This window comes from Setaria italica, chromosome VII, assembly GCF_000263155.2.
Source record: "Setaria italica strain Yugu1 chromosome VII, Setaria_italica_v2.0, whole genome shotgun sequence".
In the NCBI taxonomy this organism is placed as follows: domain Eukaryota; kingdom Viridiplantae; phylum Streptophyta; class Magnoliopsida; order Poales; family Poaceae; genus Setaria; species Setaria italica.
This window is the reverse complement of record NC_028456.1, coordinates 20,072,727-20,095,803: the sequence shown is the minus strand read 5'-3', so window position 1 is coordinate 20,095,803 and position 23,077 is coordinate 20,072,727. Positions and strand designations below refer to the sequence as shown.

The 23,077-nt window shown below is 42.1% G+C and overlaps 1 protein-coding gene across 1 annotated transcript; it reads left to right on the top strand.

Annotated features, from left to right (window-relative positions):
* Positions 1–5,671: 5,671 nt before the first annotated feature.
* Positions 5,672–8,936, top strand: LOC101786653 (COP9 signalosome complex subunit 8). The gene is made up of 5 exons (XM_004975558.2): positions 5,672–5,831; positions 5,920–5,996; positions 6,103–6,284; positions 7,099–7,206; positions 8,573–8,936. The coding sequence occupies exons 1-5, from the start codon at positions 5,748–5,750 to the stop codon at positions 8,710–8,712; spliced, it is 591 nt and encodes a 196-aa protein (XP_004975615.1). The 5' UTR covers positions 5,672–5,747; the 3' UTR covers positions 8,713–8,936.
* Positions 8,937–23,077: the final 14,141 nt, after the last annotated feature.

Genomic DNA, 23,077 nt, shown 5'->3' with positions numbered 1-23,077 from the left:
ATTCAGGGTGCGTTCTATCCGAGTAGGACGCGGCGCAGGGGAGCTGGGGGAGCCGCTGGCGGGGGGCCGGCGCGCCAGTGGCCGGGGAGGAGAGAGGAGGAAGGAAGATGGAAGGGAGGGGAAAAGGAAGAAGAGGCTGACAGGTGGGCCCCACGGCTGATAGGTGGGGCCCATAACTAACGGTGGTAAAAGGATATCCATTCCAACCCTCCCAACCTCCTCAACCAAACTAAAGATCGGGTTCAATCCATCCCTCCATCTTTTTCATCCAAACACGAGCTGGGTTCACTCCAACCCACAAAAGTGGGTTGGCTCCAACCCGACCCACGTCGTTCCAAAACCAAACACACCCAGAGTTCAGAGTCCGGCGCGGTGCGTCCCCTTTCCCCTTCCCACGCCGCCACGGCACGGCGACACCGACACGGTCCATTTCCTCCAAAACCCCGGCCAAACCCCTCCGACACCCGTCCGCCGCGATGCTCCGCTCGCCGTCCGCCCTCCGCTCCCTCCTCCACCTCTCCGGCCGCCTCCTCCGCCCCCCGAACCCTCGCCTCCCCAGCTCCCCGCTCTCCACCCGCCCCCGCTTCCTCTCGTCCGCCTCGCCCACCCCCGGCGGCGCCCGATGGGCCACCTACGACTGCGACCGGCTCATCGACAGTCTCTGCGCCTCCGCCTCCGATACCCCCGTGGAGTCCGACATCTGGGCCATCTTCGACCCCGTCGCGGGCCGCATCGTCATTCAGAGGCCTCCTCCGCCGCCGTCCACCACCGAGGAGGAGGAGGAGGTGAAGGGGGAAGGGGCGGGCGACCTCGAGGTCGAGGATAAGGCTGGCGTGAAGTTGAAGGGGAAGGGGAGGTGGAAGGGGTGGGCGAGCGGCGAGAAGGGCCAGACCGGGCGGCCGTCGGTCGCGGCGGCGCGGAAGTCCGCGAGGAAAGGGAAGGGCGGCAAGGGCAGCGTCTTGTACATGTGCAGCAACTGCAGGGAGTTCCATTCGCAGTGGTGGGGCAATTGCCGCTACTGCAAGGCGGCCGGGACCTTTCAGAAGTGCAGGGATATGGTGCTGCAAGGCGACGGGGACCCTTCAGGCGCAGGCGAGCCCGAGGACGAGGAGAAGGCGGGCGTGAAGGGGAATGAGAGGGTGAAGGGGAAGTGGAAGAGGAAGAAAGAGGGGCAGGGGAACGCGAGCGGCGAGAAGGGCCAGACCAGCCGGCCGTCAGACGCGGCGGCGCGGAAGTCCGCGGGGAATGGCGGCAAGGAGAGGGTCTCGTACGTGTGCAGCCACTGCGGGGAGGGCCATTGGCGGTGGGGGGGCTATTGCCACCACTGCAATGTGCCGGGGACCCTTCAGAGGAGCAGGGAGATGGTGCCGCAGAGCCTTCAGGAGGTGAATTAGGGGATCGCTCGGGCGGAGTGGCAGCATACCCCTGTAACATTTCTCATCCAGCTCAAGTGCTCAACATGTTGGCACTATGACAAACTGTTATTGAGGGTCATCATCAGTAGTTTCTTATCTAATGCACCGGGGAAGTACTCTAATTGTATAGATCAATGGAGCTATGACATTCAAATCTGTGATTGTTCTATGCAAACGTGGGTGTCTGCTTCAGTATATTCTCCTCAATGCACTTCAATTGCTGTGCAACTCAGTGAGGAATTTTTCCTTCTCTTATTAGGTGACATAATCTCTAATTTGTCTTGCTTTGGTTGGGAATTTGGAAATGGAGATTGTATGAGTAGTTGAGTGGTTGCTGGTGGCATTGTTCTTGGTAAACTATCAAGTTTATGGCATTAGTTGAAAGTATATTTGTGTCTGTCAGGTGCAGGATGAGGGTTCATACTGGTATGAGCTTTCAGCTACACTAAAGCTAATTGCTGACGGAAATCATGTACCTCTAAATATGCTACTGCTTAAGCTAGTGTCGTTTTTGTTTTCATATAGAATTTAATGTTGTTTCTCTATAAGTGCCGAGTCAAGCTAACAGTACCACATAATGAATCCGTAGCTGACTAAGTTTTTGGAAGTAACATGCTTATAATTGTATCTTAGCTTAGTAACACCATTGTTTTGGAGTTAGAGCTGCATAAATAGTGCCAGGACTGATTTTTTTCCCCATTCAGCCCATAAGATCATTCTATCACAATTCAATTCTAATTGTTTTGATCATGCCTTCTAACCCTGTGCAAACATAGCACCTTAAGTTGAATTAGCAGATTAGATGTATATTAGTCCTTTTGCAGAATTAGTTTTGCCTGTTTTTGTACATTTCTGCTGAAATAAGAGAAAAGAAGGTTATGGTTTCTAGATGAGAGGAATATACGTGTGGGATGAGAGGTTATGGGAGTAAGTGTTCTTTGATATTATTTATTAGTTATGACCATTGACACATAAGAGCACATGCATGGATTTACGATTTTACATCGAACAGGGATAAATTCATGACCTCAAGGAGCACACGCGCACACTTATCACTGAAATGTGCTCACACTGATTAAAGTTCCACACCCAAGATTTTATCCCTGGTATATGGAGCGATACACCCACGAGGCCAAAACTCAACTGACTGACCAAGAGGTTCTTCCCTGTGGAATGATAATTTTGTATATTGTAAGTTCATCTTAAGCATTCAATTCTGAGATACAATTGGTAGGCTGTCATTACATATAGGCCTGTTATTTGCACCAATGCCTTCTATGACATAATCTGCACCAACACTAGACCAGGTGGTATGTTGATGCCCTGACATATTTGGTACATTGACATGATTTCTGAATGTATTAAGGGACCATGTGGCATGATAATGTCATAACTGTGACTATGTTTACTAAATCTTGTAATTTCGAATTTTGTTTTTTCTGGATTATGCAGCAATCCTCTGGTGATTATTTGCTATTTTTGCCCCCATATTCCTGTGGTGCTATATTTCTGTTTACGTTGCAGACTGTTTTCCTGAATGTCGTGAGTGGCTTCAAGTTGAATGAGACGACAGGAGATCTGGCCAGAGCAGCTTCAATTTGCAGCAGGTAGTATCCTTCTATGCTATATTTTAGAGAGTCATTAGTGGTGCAAGATTTTGATTTAGTTAATATAGGTAAGTAACTCCTTAAACACTTCACAGCCCATGGTTCTCATGATATGTTTGTACAGCCATTTGTGTCTTTTGGGCATAGTCAGATGGACCAACCATAAAACCGATTAGTGATGCATAACTATGATTCTATGGTTATTTTGTCATTCTTTTATGTATAAAAGCAGGTGTGAGGTCTGTTTTGGCCCATCTTTTCCAGTATCAATTCATTTTGAGGAAGTCTCTTTTCTTCTTGTCTTCAGTTTCTTGGAATTCCATATTTCAAATGAAGTTGCATTTATTGGAGGGGTCAGCCTAAACGGTGAAATTAGAGCTGTAAGCTTTTCTCTGCTTCATGTAATATGCTTTGTTCGTAACCTAAAAGAGATGGCATGTGTTTTGTCAAAAAAGAATAGCTGAGGTTAATGTCTGAATTTCACAAAGAAGTGTCTCCTATTTTATTCTTCCAAGCCTACTCAGATGACAGATGGGCTGTTCAAATAATTAAACAGTGACTCCAAACTACATCTCTGAGCCCCCTACAACATTTCTGGAAGCTGTACCCCAGCCAGTATCCTGTTGCTAATGTTTATCCTGGCCCCAGAAATTTTTAGCTAGAAACTGGGTGAAACGGTATGTTGTTAATTTTTTTTATTTTTTTTATAGCATTTGGATACGATTTGGTTCTGCTGATTTTTATGGTTTTTTATAGCATTAGGATACGATTTGTTTCTGCTGAAGAAGAATTTGTAAAACTGCCCAGTAGAGGTAATGAAGAGAGATGGAATTTTGACGGTCAACGGGCTGGGTTGAACGAGTGGTGCTTGGGGGATGGGGAGAAGAGGTGTAGAGGGAAACGGATGGTGCCATGTGCCCAAGTGAGGTGGAATTTTAGCCTGTTTATCAATCCAGCTCCCCCTAATTTGTACTTGTTCAGAACTTCGTGTGATAATGTGCTTTGCTTATGGAAAATAGTGTGCATTATTTATCCAATCCATGGATTGTTCCAGTTTATGGGACCTTGTCAGGAGCCCTGTCGTTTCTGTGCTGTCGCTGTTACTGGTTCATACCTGATCACATTTCATACTTGCATAATTTGCTTTCAGTAATATCTGATTAGCATGTAGCTTGGCAATGAGCAAAACAGAGCTCAAACTGGCACACTCAAATATCTTATGTTTTTGGTAGTCACATCTGTTTTTAACTGTAACCCAGCTGTAGTAACATTATTTTTCTCTGCCCCTCTTAAAAGGGGCCAATAATGGACAAGCAGGTTTGGCTATGGTAAAATTGGGATACAAGAAATATGTCATTCCCAAAATCTCAAAGAAGCTGTTTAAACCGCATAATCTTGATATGGAGATCTTGCCGTGCAGCAACCTCAAGCAGCCAAGCAGGTCATAAACATCTTACTTAGGCCTAAAGGATAATGTTTTTGTACAAGGTTCCTGGTTTACCAAAGCTGACTGTAGGCGTTTGGGCATCAGAGAATTGCAGTTCAAGAACACAGCTAGTTCGATTGGTGTAGCATAGTGCCAGACTGCCAGTTAAGCAGTGAACTGGTGTCAGTGTTGGGTTTCTTCATTTTGCTAGTAGGCTTAGGACGGCCAGCTTTGGTTATCCTTAGCTTTCTGGAATCGGAAACTATGATGCAAAACAGCATAAGTAACTCATTGGTATATATTTGAAGTTGTATTTTGTATCGTGCTATCTGGCAAAGCCGTTGCCTGTTGGTTTGTTTCTTCTCAGCTTATCGCTGTAGCTTAGCAACAAAAAACGCTTCCTCTCTGTTTTTATCTTAATTACTATTTTGATTGGACTGATTAAATTCCTTAATCAAGTTGTGGTAAAGATTGATATTGTAATGTGTTCTTTTCATAACATATAAACATTGATGTTTCAGATTCCATGCAAAAAATATTCGATCTGAAGATAGCTAAAACGCTCTTATATATTTTCTTCGGTCTCCTAAACCAATCAAGCCCGTAGTCTGCCAAACAGGCCTTTAGAGTCGAGGATAGATTTTTCCTTTTTACTTGTTTTAACACGTGAAGGGTTCACCCGCCCCCCCCCCCCCCCCCCCCCCCCCCCCCCAGTCACAATGCTAATCACTGAGTATGTGACTAGATGCTGCCTAACCTCATCGACCATTTTTCATTTTACATGAGCATGATATAGTATTTTAAAGATGGGATGATATCATTTAGACCTTTTCTTATATTTTTAGTTAAGTAAGTTCCTAGATGACATATAACAGTTATTATATGCTAGTCCACCAAACTGATGATCTCATATTCTCATCTATCCTAGCAATCATGGAATTTTATTTAAACTCGTAAAACTCTTAATCTACAGAACTGCTACAAATTCTTCTGATAGCAAACACGAGGTTCAAATATTTTCTTATTATACCTTTAAATTTCAGACTAAGCCTAATCTAAAGCGTTTTCCTTTTTATAATTTTTGTAATTAATGAGATGACGTGCATAGATGGAAGCCCATGTATAGATATTGGGCCGGATGGCCCATATCTTCTTTTGGGTGGCCCACATGGTACAGACTAAAAGCAAACTCCTCCGAATTAACCCGAATCCCGCAAAGCCACAATCCCCAATTCCCAATTGCCACAAAACCCTCTCCGTGCCCTCCACCGCCGGCGATCTCCTCCTCCTTCCCCGCCGATGGATCTCTCCGCCGTCCAGACCGCTCTCGCCGACAAGTCCTACTCAGCCCTCGCCCCTCTCTGCGACGACATCCTCCTTCAGGTACCCTCCTCGCCTCTCTCCCACCCCCACCCCACATCCGCGTAAGGTTTAGCGCCCCGCCTCACGGGATTCCCAATGCGTCTCGCAGGCCGCGTCCAGGGGAGCCACCACCGACGAGTGGCCCTACGCCGTCCACCTCCTCGCCCACCTCTACCTCAACGATCTGTATGCAATCCGCCGCCCATTGCCCTCGTTTTTTCCCCATCCTTTTCAGCGATTGGGGCTAGGGTTAGGTTACTGACGATGCCGTGGTGTGGTTGCGAGTGAGCAGGAACAGCGCGAGGTTCTTCTGGAAGTCGTTGCCGCAGGAGGTGAAGGACGCGCGGCCGGAGCTCGCTGCCGTCTGGAGGATCGGCCAGTGCCTCTGGAACCGTGACTATGCCGGTGTGTACACGGCTGCGCAGGGGTTCGAGTGGGGTACTGACCTCGCTGATTTCATCACTTCCTTCCTAGGTATAGCCCTTGTTGTAACTGTTTTGGATGGCATATAATTTTCCTATGCTTTTCTTGCAATGTAGTTTAACTCAAATTGCTTGCTTCCATAGAGATTTGGTAGTTTAATGGCATGGGTCGGGAGACTGTTGGACACGTGGTCACCATTGGTTAGTGGTGGGAAAATTTATCTATAAAATTGGGCTGCACTGATAGATATCGTCATTGAATATTGTGATGGAGAAGTTCGCAGGGGAACTTCATGACTGTTATTTGATACTCTGGTTTCTGGTTATTCTGTCATTTTTTTTTGTTTAGCAAGGTGTCAACTGGCCATAGCACATTGTGAGTGTCATTGTGTTTCAGTAAGATGATATGTTTTCTATGCCAACATATTCGATATTTATATCCTTGTGACAGCATAATGCCACAATGCTAGTGAAGAATAATTGCTATCCATTACTTGAAAGGTGCTTATTGTTGTTAGCTCAATATCTGCTTTAAAAATGTAGTTATTAAAATGGCAAGAGTACCTCTTGATGTAAAATTTACTTAATACAAAATGAGATGTCAAACAATTTAGTGATATTCTTCCTCTGACGTGCTCTGTAAATAAAATATGATTTCCAGGCTGTTAACATGATAGAATGGTTTCCCTTTGCTTGCTTGATTTTTAGGAAATTGTTCAGTACCTATAGAAAGTATGATTTCCAGGCTGTTAACATGATTAATTCCTTTTGTTTGCTCGATCTCTGGGAAATTGTTCAATGCTTGCTTTATAATATTCATGTAACTACTTAAGGTGAATATAAAATCTTCGTTTATTATGATGCAGAAAGCTACAGAAAGAGAATATTCCAGCTGTTAACTTCTGCGTATTCTACAATCATCGTTGCTGATGTGGCTCACTTCATGGGGATGAGTGAGGAGGATGCTACAAACTGTATGTTTCTCAATCCACCAGTTATAATTTTTTTTAATCTCAATATGAGTGTTCTAACATTTCAATGACCTCTTTCCTGTTTTGAGCTGTGGTGGAGTTGTTTTAATGTTGCACTCTTGGTATATGCTGAACTATTTTCCACTTTGTGATGCATAAATGTCTTAGATTTAGATCATTGTGTTTTTATGTCTTGGATTTTGATCATTGCGCTTTTATGTCTTGGATTTAGATCATTGTGTTTACAACGTGTTTCCTCAGCTCGTGAAGGTAAATGGATTGAAGAAATGATGTCAATTCATGATTTTCCCCTCTCTAGTCCTATCCTTCTGACACCAGTATCTTATTTAATATGATAGATAACATGATTAATTCTCCTCTACCTGTATATTTAATCTATTTAAGCATAAATGATCATGTGTATTCTGCATGTTTTCTGATAAGAACTTTTGATTGTATTTTACATTGAGCTTTATGTGCACTAAGCGTCATCTACTTGTGTTAAATAAGATGTTCATGTGGGTAATCATTTGTCCTGATTCGATAGGCTTCACTTATGTGTATGATGGTAGCTCTAAACTTATTTCTCATTGCAGCTACTTCTCAAGTACTTCCCCTGTCCAGCAATATAATGCATATTTTGTTTTGAGAAAGTCAAACTTTGCAAATTTTGACCAACAATTAGTCGAATGATTGCATGTCTAGTATACAAAAGTTGTATCGATAGATTCATATTTGAATCACTTTCAAGATGGTGTTGATTTTCTAGAAATTGACAATAATGCAGGAGAAATCAATGGCCAAAAAAATATTTCGAAGACTTGTTTTAAAATATGCCTTGCATCGTTGGACAGAGGCAGTACATGCTAATTGCTATGTGTAATGTGTTAGTGATTTGTTTTCTGTTGATCTCAGGCTATCCAAATTCGCCACCTCTCCTAGTTTGCCTACGTAGTAGCCCAGTATGAACTTTACATAGCAACAGAAGTAGTTGCCTGTATGATTTATAGTTAGTGATATGGCAAAACTTTTATCTACTTGCCTGCGCTGATACATGCATTATATTTACTGTTGACCAGTGATTTCCGGGCCACCAACAATTTTCTTGTTTTCATTTTTCTGGATTTTTGTGGAGTTTATTTTTACTGTTACATGATAAGTTCAGTTTGCTCTTTGCACCATTACTTTCAGTACCTCAGATTGTTAGTGCTGGGAAAACATATCTGATATCTGTATGCTTACAAATGTGTGAAAGCAGCATGAACTACTTTGGCAGATGAGCCTTTTAAATTGTAGCGCAGATAGTTATGTGAAATTTACTTCCTGCTCCAGAATTTGATTGTAAGAACTTCCATATTTCCCATTGCAGATGCTGTGCAAAACGGTTGGAGTTTGGATGCTGCGACCAATATGCTTACTGTCAAGAAACCAAAGGCTCAGACCAACCAGAAGCTCGACGCAAGCAAACTGCAGCGTTTGACTGAGTGTGTTTTCCACCTGGAGCACTGATATGCTCACTATTAATCACCTTGCGTCTCTGAAACTCCTCTCTGCAGAACAGATATCATGTGAGACCTGAGGGACTGGGTCAGTTTTTGGCTGGAAAGGGGAGATCTATCTATACTGAATTCTCAGTAACTTTTGGTTGGTGTGCTAACGGTTACCATACCTATTGCCTGTTCATATGATGATTCTTCCTGAAGTCTGAACTAAAATGGTAGCAGTTGCTCGTGGACACGGCCCCAGCATATGAAAAAGTAAAATCTTTTAGATCATAAACACTGCTTGGGAACTTCAATTTGGTTCACACAAGGGATAAACATATCACAAATCCAAAACTGAAATGTGGAAACGGTGGTCATTAAATGGGCTATTATTCTCCGGGATTTTGATTTGCCGACGCCGTTGTGTTTGGCTCTCTAGTTGCGTCTTGAGTAGAACCTGCTAATGGTCCTAACGCGTAACAAGCTGCAGCACACTGGCTCTCTGTTTTACCAGCTACCTTGATGATGTCACTGGGACGAATGGTGGTGCGGGAACAATTAACCCCACACAGAGAAATTTGGTCTGCTGATGGAACACTGATTTCGCTGAGTTCCCTATGCCTACCAATCCTGTATATGGCTCGCCATAAGCCTCACATTTTAGCACGCAAAGTGCCATCCCCATCTTGTCTCCCTCTTCCTCCCCTCTACTCCATAGCATGCCCTTGGCTTCTTAGTTTCCTTTTATAGGGAAGATATATTTGTCCTAAGTAATCATGCAATCATATAGTACACCAGGTCATTTTTACATACACCAGATTTAAGGAAAGAACATGCCCTCTGCGGCAGGCAGCGTGTAGTCATCACAAATCATGACTCATACAAATCGCACTACGTATTGTACTCCACCCACTTAGGACAGTCTCAACCCACTCTACCACAAGTGAAACTTCATGGGTCATTATTACTGCAGTCATCATCCCTAGTACTGCTTGGACTCCATTTTCTGGCATGATTGCCAGCAGTGCTAAACGCAGGGATGCCTTCACAATAGGCAGATGAATCCTGGTAGATAGATTGTTGTAAACTACGCCTTGCATTGTTGGACGGAGGAAGTATGCCATAGTTATTTGTTTTCTGTCCAACTCGGGCTGTCCAAATCGACCACATCTCTCCTGGTGTGCTTGCCTACGTACTTGCCTAGTATATATGAACTTCCCATAGCAACAGAATAGTGGCCTGTATGATTTATAGTTAGTGATGTGGTAAAACCACTATCTAATTGCTTACCCCTGAGTTTTACTGTTGACCAGTGACTTCGGCGGAGAATGTTTGTGGGGCTGTTGGATGCCACCAACAATTTAATTGTTTCCATTTTTCTGGATTTTGTGTAGAGTTTCTTTGGTTGTTAAATGATAAGTTAAGTTAGCTCTTTGAACTATTACTTTCAGTACCTCAGATTGTTAGTCCTGGGGAAACATTTTTGTAAGCATATAAATGTGTGAAAGCAGCCTGAACTAATTTGGCAAGTGAGGCTTTTAAGTTGTAATACAGATAGTTTTTCCTGCTTCAGAATTTGATTATAACAACTTCCATAGCTCCCATTGCAGATTTTGTGCAAAAATGGTTGGAGTTTGGATGCAGCGACGCAGATGCTTACTTACAGTCAAGAAACCAAAGGCTCAGACCAACCAGAAGCTCGACGCAAGCAAACTGCAGCGTTTGACTGAGTGTGTTCTCCACCTGGAGCACTGATATGCTCACTATGGATTGCCTTGCGTCTCCCTATGGCTCAGAGCACCTGAAGCAGTAGTACAGGGCACTGTAAAAAGGCTCGGTTTTTGTTTTTGATAATAGTAAAAAGGCTCGGTTGTCACTGCTCTGAAAGGTCACTGAACCACTTTGACTTTCAAGCTTTAAGGGAAGTTTTTGTTGCACTAAAATGCTAGTATCATTTGCTCGTGCCCACGGTCCAGCATATGAAGAGTTAAATCTTTTAGCATATATAAACACTGTTTGATAAGTTCAAATTTGCTCACACTGAAAAGGGGTTAAACATAACAAATCCACAACTGAAATCTGGAAGAAAGCATCGTCATTAAATTGGCTCATATTCTCTCCTCCAGCACAGGAGAGCTAGACGTTGTTTGAGTTTGGTTCGCTGGTTGCATCTTTCATCTTTGGGTGCTAATGGTGGCCGTCCACTGCTCTAACGCGGAACAAGCAGATCCAGTGCCTCAGGCAGCGACCTTGATCTCACTAGGAAGTGAACATTCTCTTGGCACACTGGTTTGACGAGAAAGAGCTGATATAACTGAGTTCCTCGTGCCTACCAATCCTATGATTTGCATGGTTGCACCATGAGCTTCACATTTCAATTTTCAACACGCAATATTCTGGGCCGTCAGACTTCCCAAGTCCCCATCTTTCTCCCTCTTCCTATGTCCTACCCCACCAGGCCACCACAATGTACTTCTGCAGCACGCCCTTGGCCTCTTACTTGCCTTTTATAGTTGCTGATGTATTTGTGCTATATAACCATGCAGTCATATAGTACTCATCCACGGTATTTTTATATAGCTCAAATTTAAGGAAAGATTTTTACATTCAAGATTTAGCTCAGTTGAACTTTCCATAAATGTAACTAGGCTTTGAGTAACTAGGAAAAATGTTTGTTTGGGAAACCGGGGGAATGATCAAAATATCACATCATTGCACTTCGTGCCTCGAAATATCATACATCTCATAAGGAATCCAAGTTGTATTAAGTGTGTATTTCCCATCTAGGTTTATTAGTGGTCTAAGCCTGAGTGAGGTTTGAAGCTTACTCTTTACATGGGCTTGGTCCACCGTCCACGTATACTAAAAACCGAGAAAATTCACTGTACCATCTTTACATGCTAATTATCTCTTCGCCAGCACCAACAGAAAGAGAACAATAGCGGCATACCGCAGGAATGAAACCACAATACTTGCATTGCATTTCCACCGCTGCCAAAATAGGATGGGCTCAACTGGCTATTGGAACTTAATTTAAATTCCGAAAGAATTTACCATGAACCTAGAACCAAGATAATTCGAGCCAAGTTTTGATCTTGTAGTTTTTTTTACTGTCCCTATCATAATTGATATCCTTTAAGTCATGATTTATATGTGTTATTTTAACTTGTACTTTGCAGTTTCGAAGTTATCAAGTACACTCGTGCCAAGTTGTCGGCAGCTGGTTAGATATCCTGCGTATCGGGATCTATCAAAGCATAGAGCTGAGCCGCCAGGACTCTCTATTGGCATTGAAGCACTACGAATTTCTGAAACTAACTAGTACATATATAATTCATTTTGAAGCAAATAGCACAGTTCATAAATATTTTCATCACGGCAAAAAAACAAAGAGTGTCACTTTGTAGCCATTCACTGTTTCTCACTGCAAATTTCCTCCCAGGCAAACTCTCAAAAGGCTGAGCTTGCTAGTTTACGGTGCTAGGTCAAATTCAAAGTTTCTCTGAACTCTTTGGTAGATTAGTGCAAGGAATCGGTGCTTCTAGCTTAAGAAGGGGAGGGGTGAATTAGGCAAATTAAAACCTTAACTTATGACTTCCACTACAAATTCATAAACTAGATCGTGCTATCAAGATGTGCATTCTAAGGTTGATCTAGTGTGAAGCCCTCATCCTAAAATAAGTTTTGCAACCTACAGCCAATCCTAGTAAGATACTACACTAAGAAAGTAAAGGCACACAAGTTGCAAGTATGAAATACGGAAACGTAAAAGGTGAGGGATCAGAGGAAGCAAACTCTTGACACAATGATTTATCCCGTGGTATCGATAGGCACTAAGCCATCATTAGTCCACATTGTTGAAGCACTTACACAACAGTATTGCTTCCCGGTCACCAAGTCTCTTCCGAGACACCCCTTGACTTGCCACAAAGGCTTAGCCACTAAGACTTACGCCAAGTTTCCCAGTCACCTTGATGCCATCCCCACTAAGGAGCTTCTCCATGAAGGAAGGGGGTCTCCACGTCCCTTGCACACGGTCATTGACACCGCTCCACACCAAGCTAGAGGGTTGAAGACTTGCCGGCAAGCCACTAAGGCTCCAAGGTGCTGGCATACCTTGTACAACAATGGTTTACTCTAGAACTTGATCACAAGGTAGGCACACCTTGCACTCTCTCTTCTCCAGGCCATCCTAACACTAATCACTCTCCTAAGCTTGTGCTAAGCCTTCGATGGATCACTTAACCACTTTTGGTGGTTTGGATGTGTTATTGATGTGTCTTGCTCTTCTATGAACTCTTGCACACTTCATCTTCATCCAGCAACTTCAAATGGACGATTGGAGGGGGTATAAATAGCCCAAGAGCTCAAAGAGCCGTTGCTCCAATGACTAGTTAAAGGATACCACCAGATGTTCTGACCCAGATTCTTCTTAGATTCCTCACCGACGCATTTCACCTACTGATTCGCTAAGGCACTGCTTCATCCGATGGTCCCTCCGGTGCAGCGTCGGACCATCCAGTGCTGATGGTTTAGCGCCCAAAAATCTCTCTGGAACTCTCTGAAGTAAAAATCTCGGACCATCCTGCCGGAGAGGATCATGAAACGAGTCATGCTTTGATCTTGTTTGATTAGCAATCAAGTCCATATTCTTGTTTCTTTCGAAACTGTAGTTTGGTGTTCTAGTAGAACTGAAACTCTTAGCGGTTGTCATTGCTCTGGAGCTCCTTGGACCAATTTGATTTTCTAGGAACTTCTTTGTGCCGAAATGAAAGAGGTATAACCTATGGTTCAACAATGGAAAAGTTGTTATTTGAAACACATAAAGCTGGTTAATGATTTATGTTGTACTTCAAATAAACAAATAACAAATCCAGTAATGAAGCTAAGTGTTGCCTTTGCTTTGTTTTCTCATCGATTGAGTAGGATCTGCTAATAACCAAGGTGCTCCATTTGCCAACCAAGCACATACATTTCTTCTGGGCTGTACAATTCCCTGCGGGGAAAATTGCGAACGAAGATTTCCTTGCAGATCGACTCGCGATCTTAAAGTTCGCAGGTGGCTGTCCGAAAGCTAAGCTGATCTGTCCGATGGAACTACCAATCACCGCATACATGAAGCATGTTGATGGCATGAGTAGAATAGATTTTCATGCCACATTTGTGTAAAGATGCCGCATTGTTATAGCTGAATTCTTGATACCACCCAATCCTAAATAGCTCATGCCAGACGCACAGTATTTTCATAGACAATTTGCATTATGTCTCCTCTTTATAAGTCCTAACGTTCTACCCAATTCCACACACATTGCCATCTTAACTACCTTCAGAATGTATAATATAGTCGTTTATATATCGAGCTCTTTTACAGTACACAATACTAGTCTATACTAGTGTTCGAAAAGGATTAGTATAAAAATATCCGATGATCAAGATTAATTGTATACTACTGAAAACTTCACATAGTATACATGAGTGGTATAGGTTGTATAAGGTTATCATGGTAAAAAAACACAAATGACATTACTATAATATTTTTTTGACACTAGCAATATATTTGTCCTGCGCAATCGCACACTGCAGCTCACAGGTTACAACTCATACGGTCACACTAGTTTCAGTTTTGCTCCATTTAGCACTGCACTGCGCTGCCAATTGCATGATGCCATTATACTTACAATTCTTGAAGTTAGGTGATGTCAGCGGTGGAGACACGTACTGGCATGATTCACGTTCGGGATTAAGTTCAGTTGTACTTTGTGCAAGGAATAGGAGAACCTGACCTTGGTTAATGTTCGCTTGACAAAGCTGGTGGAAGGTTGGAGTACGAGTATCACATTATTCCACATAGCATTAAGTGAAATATCATACAGCTGCATAATAAACTCAACTTGTGTTAAGTTTATCGCCCACTAGGTTGATATGGTGCATGGTACCAAGTGCAACTACTCCATGTTCAGTGGGAATTAGGAATCGTGTATCATATGAAGACCTCAGCACGATTACTAGCATATAAAATTATAAACCAAATAAATTGAGCGAGCCATCTTCTTGCTACCCGTGCATGCTAATGGTACCAACAAAAGAGAGCAACAACTCAATAATGAAACCGCACGAAAAACACGCCACTTGTGCAAAATTGTTGGAGTTTGGATGCAGTGTTAGATTGCATAGCGGAATCCGACCCGACCCGCTATACCCACGAGCCGGCGCCCCATCAAGTCCAGATCCACCGGAGTCCACAACAATAAGGCCTTTAGGACTAGCTTGATGGGTGAGGGCTGCCCCTACTCCCCCACCATCAATTTCCGATGTGGGACTAAACTTAACAATCTCCTCTCGTCACACATCAGGCTCAACTCTTCCATCACATACAACCCATGTGATCTCCCGAAGACGTTATCCCAGGCCACGAGTCCAACTCTCCAGTTACCGTCACTATGTAACCCAGAGATGTTCCAAGTTTCCCGACCTTTTGACCCTGATACCACTTGTTAGATTGCACAGCGGAATCCGGCCTGACCTACTATACCCACGAGTCGGCGCCCCATCAAGCTCTTGTCCACGGAGCTCACAATAACAAGGCATTGGCCTAACTCAACCCAAAAAATTAGCTTGATGGGTGAGGGTTGCCCCTACCTATATGATGTACTCCCACCATCAATTTCCGATGTGAGATTAAACCTAACATGCAGCAATCAATATGCTTGAAACCAAATACTCAGACCAACCAGAGGATGGAAGCAAACCGAATCGTTTGACTGTGTTTTTTTCCACCTGGAGCAGTGATGCCCACTGTTAGTGGTGTTGCGTCCCTGTTGATCGATACGGCAAATGTTAAGAAGCCTATTTATCATGATAGCTAGATACCTGAATGACTAGGTAGAGCTTTGGCTGGAAAGGGAGTTCTTCTCAGCACTGAATTTGCATGCGCAAAGTGGTTTCTCGTTAGAGTGCTAGCCGTTAATGTACTGGCCTGTTGCTTGTAAATACGGTGTCTCGTCCTGCCAGAGGTACATTGAAATGTGTCATGCTCTGCTCTTGTTTCTATAAGCAAGTTCATGTTCTTGTTTTTATGCGACTGGACTTGGAAATTGTTTAGTGGAATAGAAAGTCACTCCTAATGTTTGGCATCGCTCTGGGGGTCACTGAAGTAATTTGATTCTCTAGGGATGTTCTCTTTGCGTTATAATGCTAGCAGCCTGTTGTGCCCATGGTTTTAACTTTTAACACGTGAAAAGGATTATTGAAATATGTAAAAAGCTGGTTAACAGTTTTCTGTTCATTTTTTTTAACTTAAACTGATGACAAGTCGTCAAGTCCACTACTGAAACGAGATGAAATCATCTCTTTTGAAGGTCCGAATTGAAGTACTCTGCTGGCTCTCTGCTCGACTGATCAACCGAGCACATTCTTGTTTGTTCTGATCATTGCATAATGTCAAGATCATTGCCTGCCGGCAAACTGTGAAGCGAGCTCTAGCCATGGCCTTGCGATCAAAGTGGCGTAACTGAATTCTTGAAACCTACCAATCCTATACGGTTATGTCCATCACCCCCATAGACAATTTGCTAGGAGTATCTCAATATGGCTTCAGTTATTTTTTCTGTGCAGCCACAGAACCATATCACACCACATTTTTTTATGTTCCCCATATTGATGTGCACATTGTTCCCACAAGCGCATTTAATGTGGTCGGGGATAAAACAATAGAGATTACAATACTGGTCAGCCAGGTGGCTAATAGCTTCGAATAGGAACTTCAGGAGACCAAGTCGGCTGCACGCAAAAGATCCCAATGCGCAAAACACCGTCTAATTTACCTTAAAAAAAGAAGACCTTCCAACCTAATGAAACTACTTGTTTCCTCGAAAATGAGATTCTGAACACCTGCTAATTTTAATATAAATTTTCGTGTGGGTTGTAGACGACTGCCAGGAATAATAACTTTTTGTGACGTTTTCCCCTTGAAGTTCAGCTTCCACGAATAGGATTCTGAAAACCTGACGATGTCCGAATTATTGTGAAGGTAGCACTCACAAACTATCGCCAAGAAAAATGTTCCTGGCGGTCAACCATCACATAAATGGTGCTCCTGTGGCGTTCAATTTGCCAAGTTTTTTGTCTGACAGTCATCCGCCACTGATCATTTTTGTGACGACTTTTTGCATTTTCATGATGGTTTTCAACTCTTACGAATTCTCTCTTTCTGGTAGTGAAAGAGTTACGAAATACCATGTTGACCATTGCTTCCGATCCCCTGTTGTATGTACGAAAGTAAGGTTGATCACACTGGTGAGTATTTTCCACCGTGCTGAGCATTCTCTTCCCAACTTACCAGCGATATCGATCCCACTTGCGTCGTCATGAAAGATTTCTCTACTCTAACAATGAAATGCTGATATAATTAAGTTCCTCATGCCTACTAATCCTATATGACTTCGCCATAATCCTCACATTTGAACACACAATATATATGTCATCCCCGTCTTGTCTCCCTCTTCCTATATCGTCGTAGCCCTCTACTCATGGCCTCTTAGTTGCCTTTCATAGTTGCAGATGTATTTGTTCTATATATGAAACCATGCAATGATATGGTACACCACATTATTTTTACAAAGAGTGAAATACATGCCCCAAATTTAAGGAAACAACATGGCCTCTGGCATCATGTCAGCATTATTATTGTAGAACGCATTTGTAACCATGCGGATGCTGGGTGTTAGATGATTGCAAGTTGGCAACATGGTTGGAACATTCAATATTTCATTAGCTCAGTTGCACTTTCCATAAAATATAGCAAGGCTTTGAGTAACTAGGGAACCATGGTTGTTTGTCAAACCGGTGGAAAATAAAAGATTGAAATATCACATCATTCTACTTCACGCCTCGAAATATCATATACACCTCCTATATGAATCCTTGTAGTAAGTGTGTATTGGCCATCTAGTTTTTGGCCCCTGTCTAAGCCTGAGTGAGGTTTCAGGCTTATACTTGGGTTTACTCCATGTTTATAAAACAAAGAAAATTGACTGTACCATCTCGTACAAACTGTATCTTTTGGGTGAACCATACTGCCGGCACCAGTAAAAAGACAACAATAGGGGCAGTGGCGGAGCTTAGTTTCTAAACGAGATGGGGTCAACTACGCAACAGAGGGGGCCAGATTATCATTTTGTTTGAGCTTAAGTGGTAGAATTAAAGACTCTTCAAGAAAATTTCCTAAACCAGCACTATGCTCCGCCCCTGAATAGGGGCATATAGCGCGAGAACAATGCATTGCCACCCTTGCCAAAATAGCATGGGCTCAACTACTGCTATTTTTTTTGGAAGTTACTTCTCCCTGTCCCAAAAATTCCAATGTACTCTAAGCTTTGTTCTTTGGAAGTACCAGAGAGGAACCGATGTCTTCATGTCTAGCTAAGTCCTCTAAACCAGTGCCATTCCAAAAAAAGTCCTTTCATCTAAAACAATTTTAGATATGCATAAAAAATAATTTGCTGTAAATTATGTTGTTTTTCACATATAAAACAGGGGAAACATAAAGCCAATACTATTGCACGAAGAAGAAAGCATTATTGCTTAACTGGCAAATGCTTTCCTAGCCTTGCACAAGAGAGCTTTTTGTTGCCTGCAACACGACGTGGAACGTTTTTCTGCTGTGGTGTGCTTGGTTTTTGGTTGACGGATAGAACCCTGCCTACAGTACCATACCGAGCACCCTCCATTTCCGTCTGTGATAAGCATCACCGTACCTTACCACTCAGCGATCTTGCCACTTCGCAGCCTTGTGCAGGAACCAATCATTTCCGTATACACGAAGCATTTGGATGGGCATGCCTCTAGTTCTAGTGTACATTGTCTCACCCAGTCCGCGCCGCAGCATAGGCAAATTTGTGGTTGCATGGGTGATAGACTATTTCCGTCTGTGGTGAGCATCACCTGCCAACTGACACACGGTGATCTTGCCTCTTCAGAGTCATGTGTGGAGGAACCAAGTCATTGTTACACGAAGTATGCGAATGGCATGCTTCCAGTTCCACCCAATCTGTGCAAATTTGTCAAACTAGTCCATCAACCCGTGCTCCCGCATGGGCTAATATTTTTATAAGCTATTGTATTTAAAAATTATTTAGAAATTAAACTCTTAGTTAATAATCAAAATTATCTACCTACTACTCTCTTGTTTTTCCAATACTTCAACATAATACTTATATAGATATGTACCTATCTTTGTCCAATTGTGATTGATTTTTAATTAATAATTACTCTCTGCACTTTTTCATCCATATTCATACTTTTTTCATTTTGTATCACACCTCCAATCCTCTATACATTATGTTTACAAATCAATCTTTTTCATTGATTCTGCACGTACATGTATAAATGGTCTAAACGGTGGCACTCATGTATATACTTTAACTTAGTATTTTTATATTAACAATGACATAAATAGGTAATTTAGAATCATATATTAGTTTACCTTTTGACATTTCTGTATGATGCACATGAAGATAATTAGATTAAGATTTAGGTATTTACTTTAGGTTATTTATAATAACGACATACGTGGGTAACATAGATAAAATTTTAGAATGATATTTAAGTTATGTTTTTATAATGATGTGTATTAGTAAATTGGATGAAGATTACGGGGTCACTTTATATTATGTTTTATAATAGCTGAGCTCGGTAATTTAGATATAGGTTTAGAGCTCATTTTTGAATATTTTCATAATGATAGTGGTGGATAACTTTTTAGAAAATATAATAGATCAATGATTATTAGAGTTTACAGGATTGATGTTTGATGTTTTTAATTTTTATGAGAGTTTCTCTCTTTTTTCTAGCTTGTCTCGTTGGAACTAATGTGGAGTCTCCAATGGAAAAAATGAAACTACATTGCTACAAAACTTTTACCATAAGCTACCTCTTGTTTGTTAAATATTCTAACACAATACTTATGTACATATACTTAATATCTTCATCCAATTGTGATAGATTTTAGTTAGTAATTACTCTATAATATTTTCATCCACGTATATAATCTTTAACTTTCCACTTTGGATCGCATGTGTGGGCTTGAATTTGTTTAATGAACCCTAATTTTGAGATAGAATTTTAGCATAGAAATGTATATTCCCATCACTTTATATCCTTATAAATAGTAACACACATCACGCGTATAGACCTTAATTATTATATCATATACCAATAGTGCAAGATATAGACGATTTAGAATTATATATTGCTGTATATTTTTAATTAAGGTTATTTGATTCAAACGTAGGTTACCTCATGTTATTTTTAATATAGTATGTGTGGGTAATATAGATGCAAATTTAAGGGTTACTTTAAATTTTTTAAGTAACAGTGGTAGGCAATTCAGTTGTAAATTAGGGGGTTATTTTAAATATTGTTTATAATGGCATAAGTGGGTAATTTTGATGAAGATTAGGGGGTTGCTTTAGTTTATTTTATATAATGGCAGAGGTGGGTAATTTATATATAGATTTAGGGGGTTACTTTAGGCTATTTTCATAATGGCATAGGTGGGTAATTTTTTAGAAAATATAATAGATCCAATGGCTATGATGATTTGAATCTGTCGATTGGTGGTCAGATGTTTTGCTTTTTTGTGAGAATTTCTAGGATTTCTCTCTTTTTCTAGAATGTCCACCTAGGAATCCTAGGTGGCTTCATCTGGAGGCTTTAAAAGGAGCCTCTAATTAGTAATAGTAAGATGCCTCACAATTCCATAGGCAACTCACGATCCCCCAAATTTTCTCTCCCTCTCTATGTGCCGTGCCCATATATCCTAAGTATGTGTATGCACTTGCTTGGCATTATATTTGATCGAGTCACCTCTTATAGCTCTACTCAGTCACCTAATCGTTGATATAGTACTACATGTAGGAGTACATCTCAAGGTCAAGAAAAATACGGCCACAACACAGATGCATTATATTGTGTAGCGACACTCATGCAGCTCATATGCTGCATTACTTTCTGGACAACATTAGGTCAACATTATTGCATTGCCGGCGGCGCCTATTACCGAATTCTTTATGAGCACTTTGAGTTAATTAGATGATGGTAGCATGATTGCACGCTCGAAGTCAACATTTTGTTGAGATCTGGTGGGGGATTGTTGAAATAATGGGCCTAGCCCATAAGTAATTTCAGAATTTCAAAAAAATCTCAAAGGCCCATTAGCGTAAAGAGGGCGTACACCATCTATTAGTCCCATATTGCTAATAGATGAGGGTGTTGGGGCTTTTCCTCCCTATATATATGGACCACCTCCCTCATGAAAAAGAAGCGATATAGACTACTATACGGGAAGGCCCCCAGGTTAGGGTATCCCTAAAGTGGTCTGTACTAGTTAGGTTTTTGCCTCCTCTCGCTGCTGCGCCGCCACCGTAGTCTACTCCATCCCGATTGTCGGCGTGCACCGGCGATTGGGAGAGCAGGTCTCCGGAACCGTCGTCTTCAGCGATCCTGCACCGGGAGAGGGCGAATAAGGTTTTTGGGAAGCGCTCTGCGCGACTGCTCGATCGCTTCCTCCGCTTCGTCAAGTTCTTCGTCGATTCCTTCACCACGGCTCGTCTACCTCTTCGTCGTTCGGGCGTCACTCGTCATCGCGAACAACGTCAGGCGGCTGATCGTCGTCGCCTGCTGTACCCGGTAGTCGTCCAGGAGCCGATCTTCATCAAGAAAGAAACGTACGATCTCTTATCTCAAATTATATCTTCCATACTAGCTATTATGATCTGTTGCAGTCTGATAGCACTGGATAGTATGGTAGAATGTGTGATTCTATTTGCAATGATAGACTTGTCTGGATCTTGCGTAGACATGTCTAGTTTAATCTACTATCTGTTCATCGTATTCATGATTTATTTCTGGATTAAATTAAAACTAAAAGTGCTTATATATCCAACAGATAAGGCACAGTTTGAGTACTTCGAGAAAACAAAACATACCACACAGTTAATAAGTTCAACTCAATTTAAGTTTACCATGGGCATGGATTATATATACATACAATGTTATACGACCAGTGACCCAAAAGGCTCAAACCGACCAGAAGGTCATCCGTGCAAGTAAAATTTCAGCTGTTGAACGAGAGTCATTGTCGCTTAATTAGCCAATGCTTTCCCTTCTGCCTTTTCAGGTGTCGTGTTTGAGTTTCCAGTAGCATTAATGAATGGAGCTTGGCTTTTCTACGGAGCATGCTCTGATTTGTTTCTTGAGAGCATCCCTCCAACCAAGTTCCATATCCACACCAAACTTGCGATCTGTGGTGGTATTGCCGCCTTGCAGCAGTCCCATCCATGGAAGATCCATCGGCCACACAAGTTGTTAGCAAATAATGCGAAAACAAGATCGAACATGAGACACGAAAATATTTACGGGAAAAAATTACGGGCGCCAATCGACGATCTTCACTATAATAAGAAAGTTATAACGCAGGGAATACAATGAGCCGTCTTGCTTTTCCCCGTGCGGCTTACAAGATGTATATATAGGGTGGACTGAACTGACTGCAATCAAATACGGAAACAAATCCGCTAATCACATGACCTGAATCGTGTGCCCTCTAGGCGTCCCACAAGACATACGTTATAATTCGGATCATATCCAACCCAAGTGAATCTCGTTGATCATATAGCTCCACTCTCCCCACATTATTCACTTTATTGGTGACAAATTCGCATATTTGAATTTCTGATACCTCCCAGGCCTATACAGATACAGCCTCAACGATTTGTGCGATTGTTTTGACTACTCAATTGCCTTCTAAACATATATATAGGTGTCGATATATTTGTGCCATGCAATTATACAACCGCATACACACCCCATGTTTTCTTTTTATACATGCGAAACTTTGGAAAACGCATGCACTCATACCACAAGTGAAACTTCATGAGTCATTACTACTACAGTCACCATACATATATACTGCTGCTTGGACTCCATTTCCAGACATGATTGCCAGCAGTACCAAACGCATGGACGATGACTTTACAGTTGGCACAAGAATCCTGGAAGATATAGATGATGGTAGCACGGTGGCACATTCGGAAATCCTGAAAAGGAGAAAGAATATTCGGAAGCCAACACGATCTTCTTGGGCGCTGTGATTGGTGCACTTGCAGAACATCTGCAGGATGTGTACCTTCATCACACGGTCGCAAAGGAGTTGTGGGACGATCTGACTGCCAACTACGGTGGCTCAGATACTGGCACTGAACTGTACATCATTGAGCAGTATCATGACTACAAGATGGTTGACGAAAAATCTGTAGTCGCTCAGGCTCATGAATTACAGTGCATGGTGAAGGAACTCGATCTGCTAAAGATTGTCGTGTCCGACAAGTTTG

Bases quoted from the DNA above. Each gene is read 5' to 3' on its own strand.
- LOC101786653 (XM_004975558.2), top strand. From the start codon at position 5,748: ATGGATCTCTCCGCCGTCCAGACCGCTCTCGCCGACAAGTCCTACTCA. The intron at 6,285-7,098 runs GTATAGCCCTTG...ATTATGATGCAG, and splicing joins TTTCATCACTTCCTTCCTAG to AAAGCTACAGAAAGAGAATA. The intron at 7,207-8,572 runs GTATGTTTCTCA...TTCCCATTGCAG, and splicing joins TGAGGAGGATGCTACAAACT to ATGCTGTGCAAAACGGTTGG.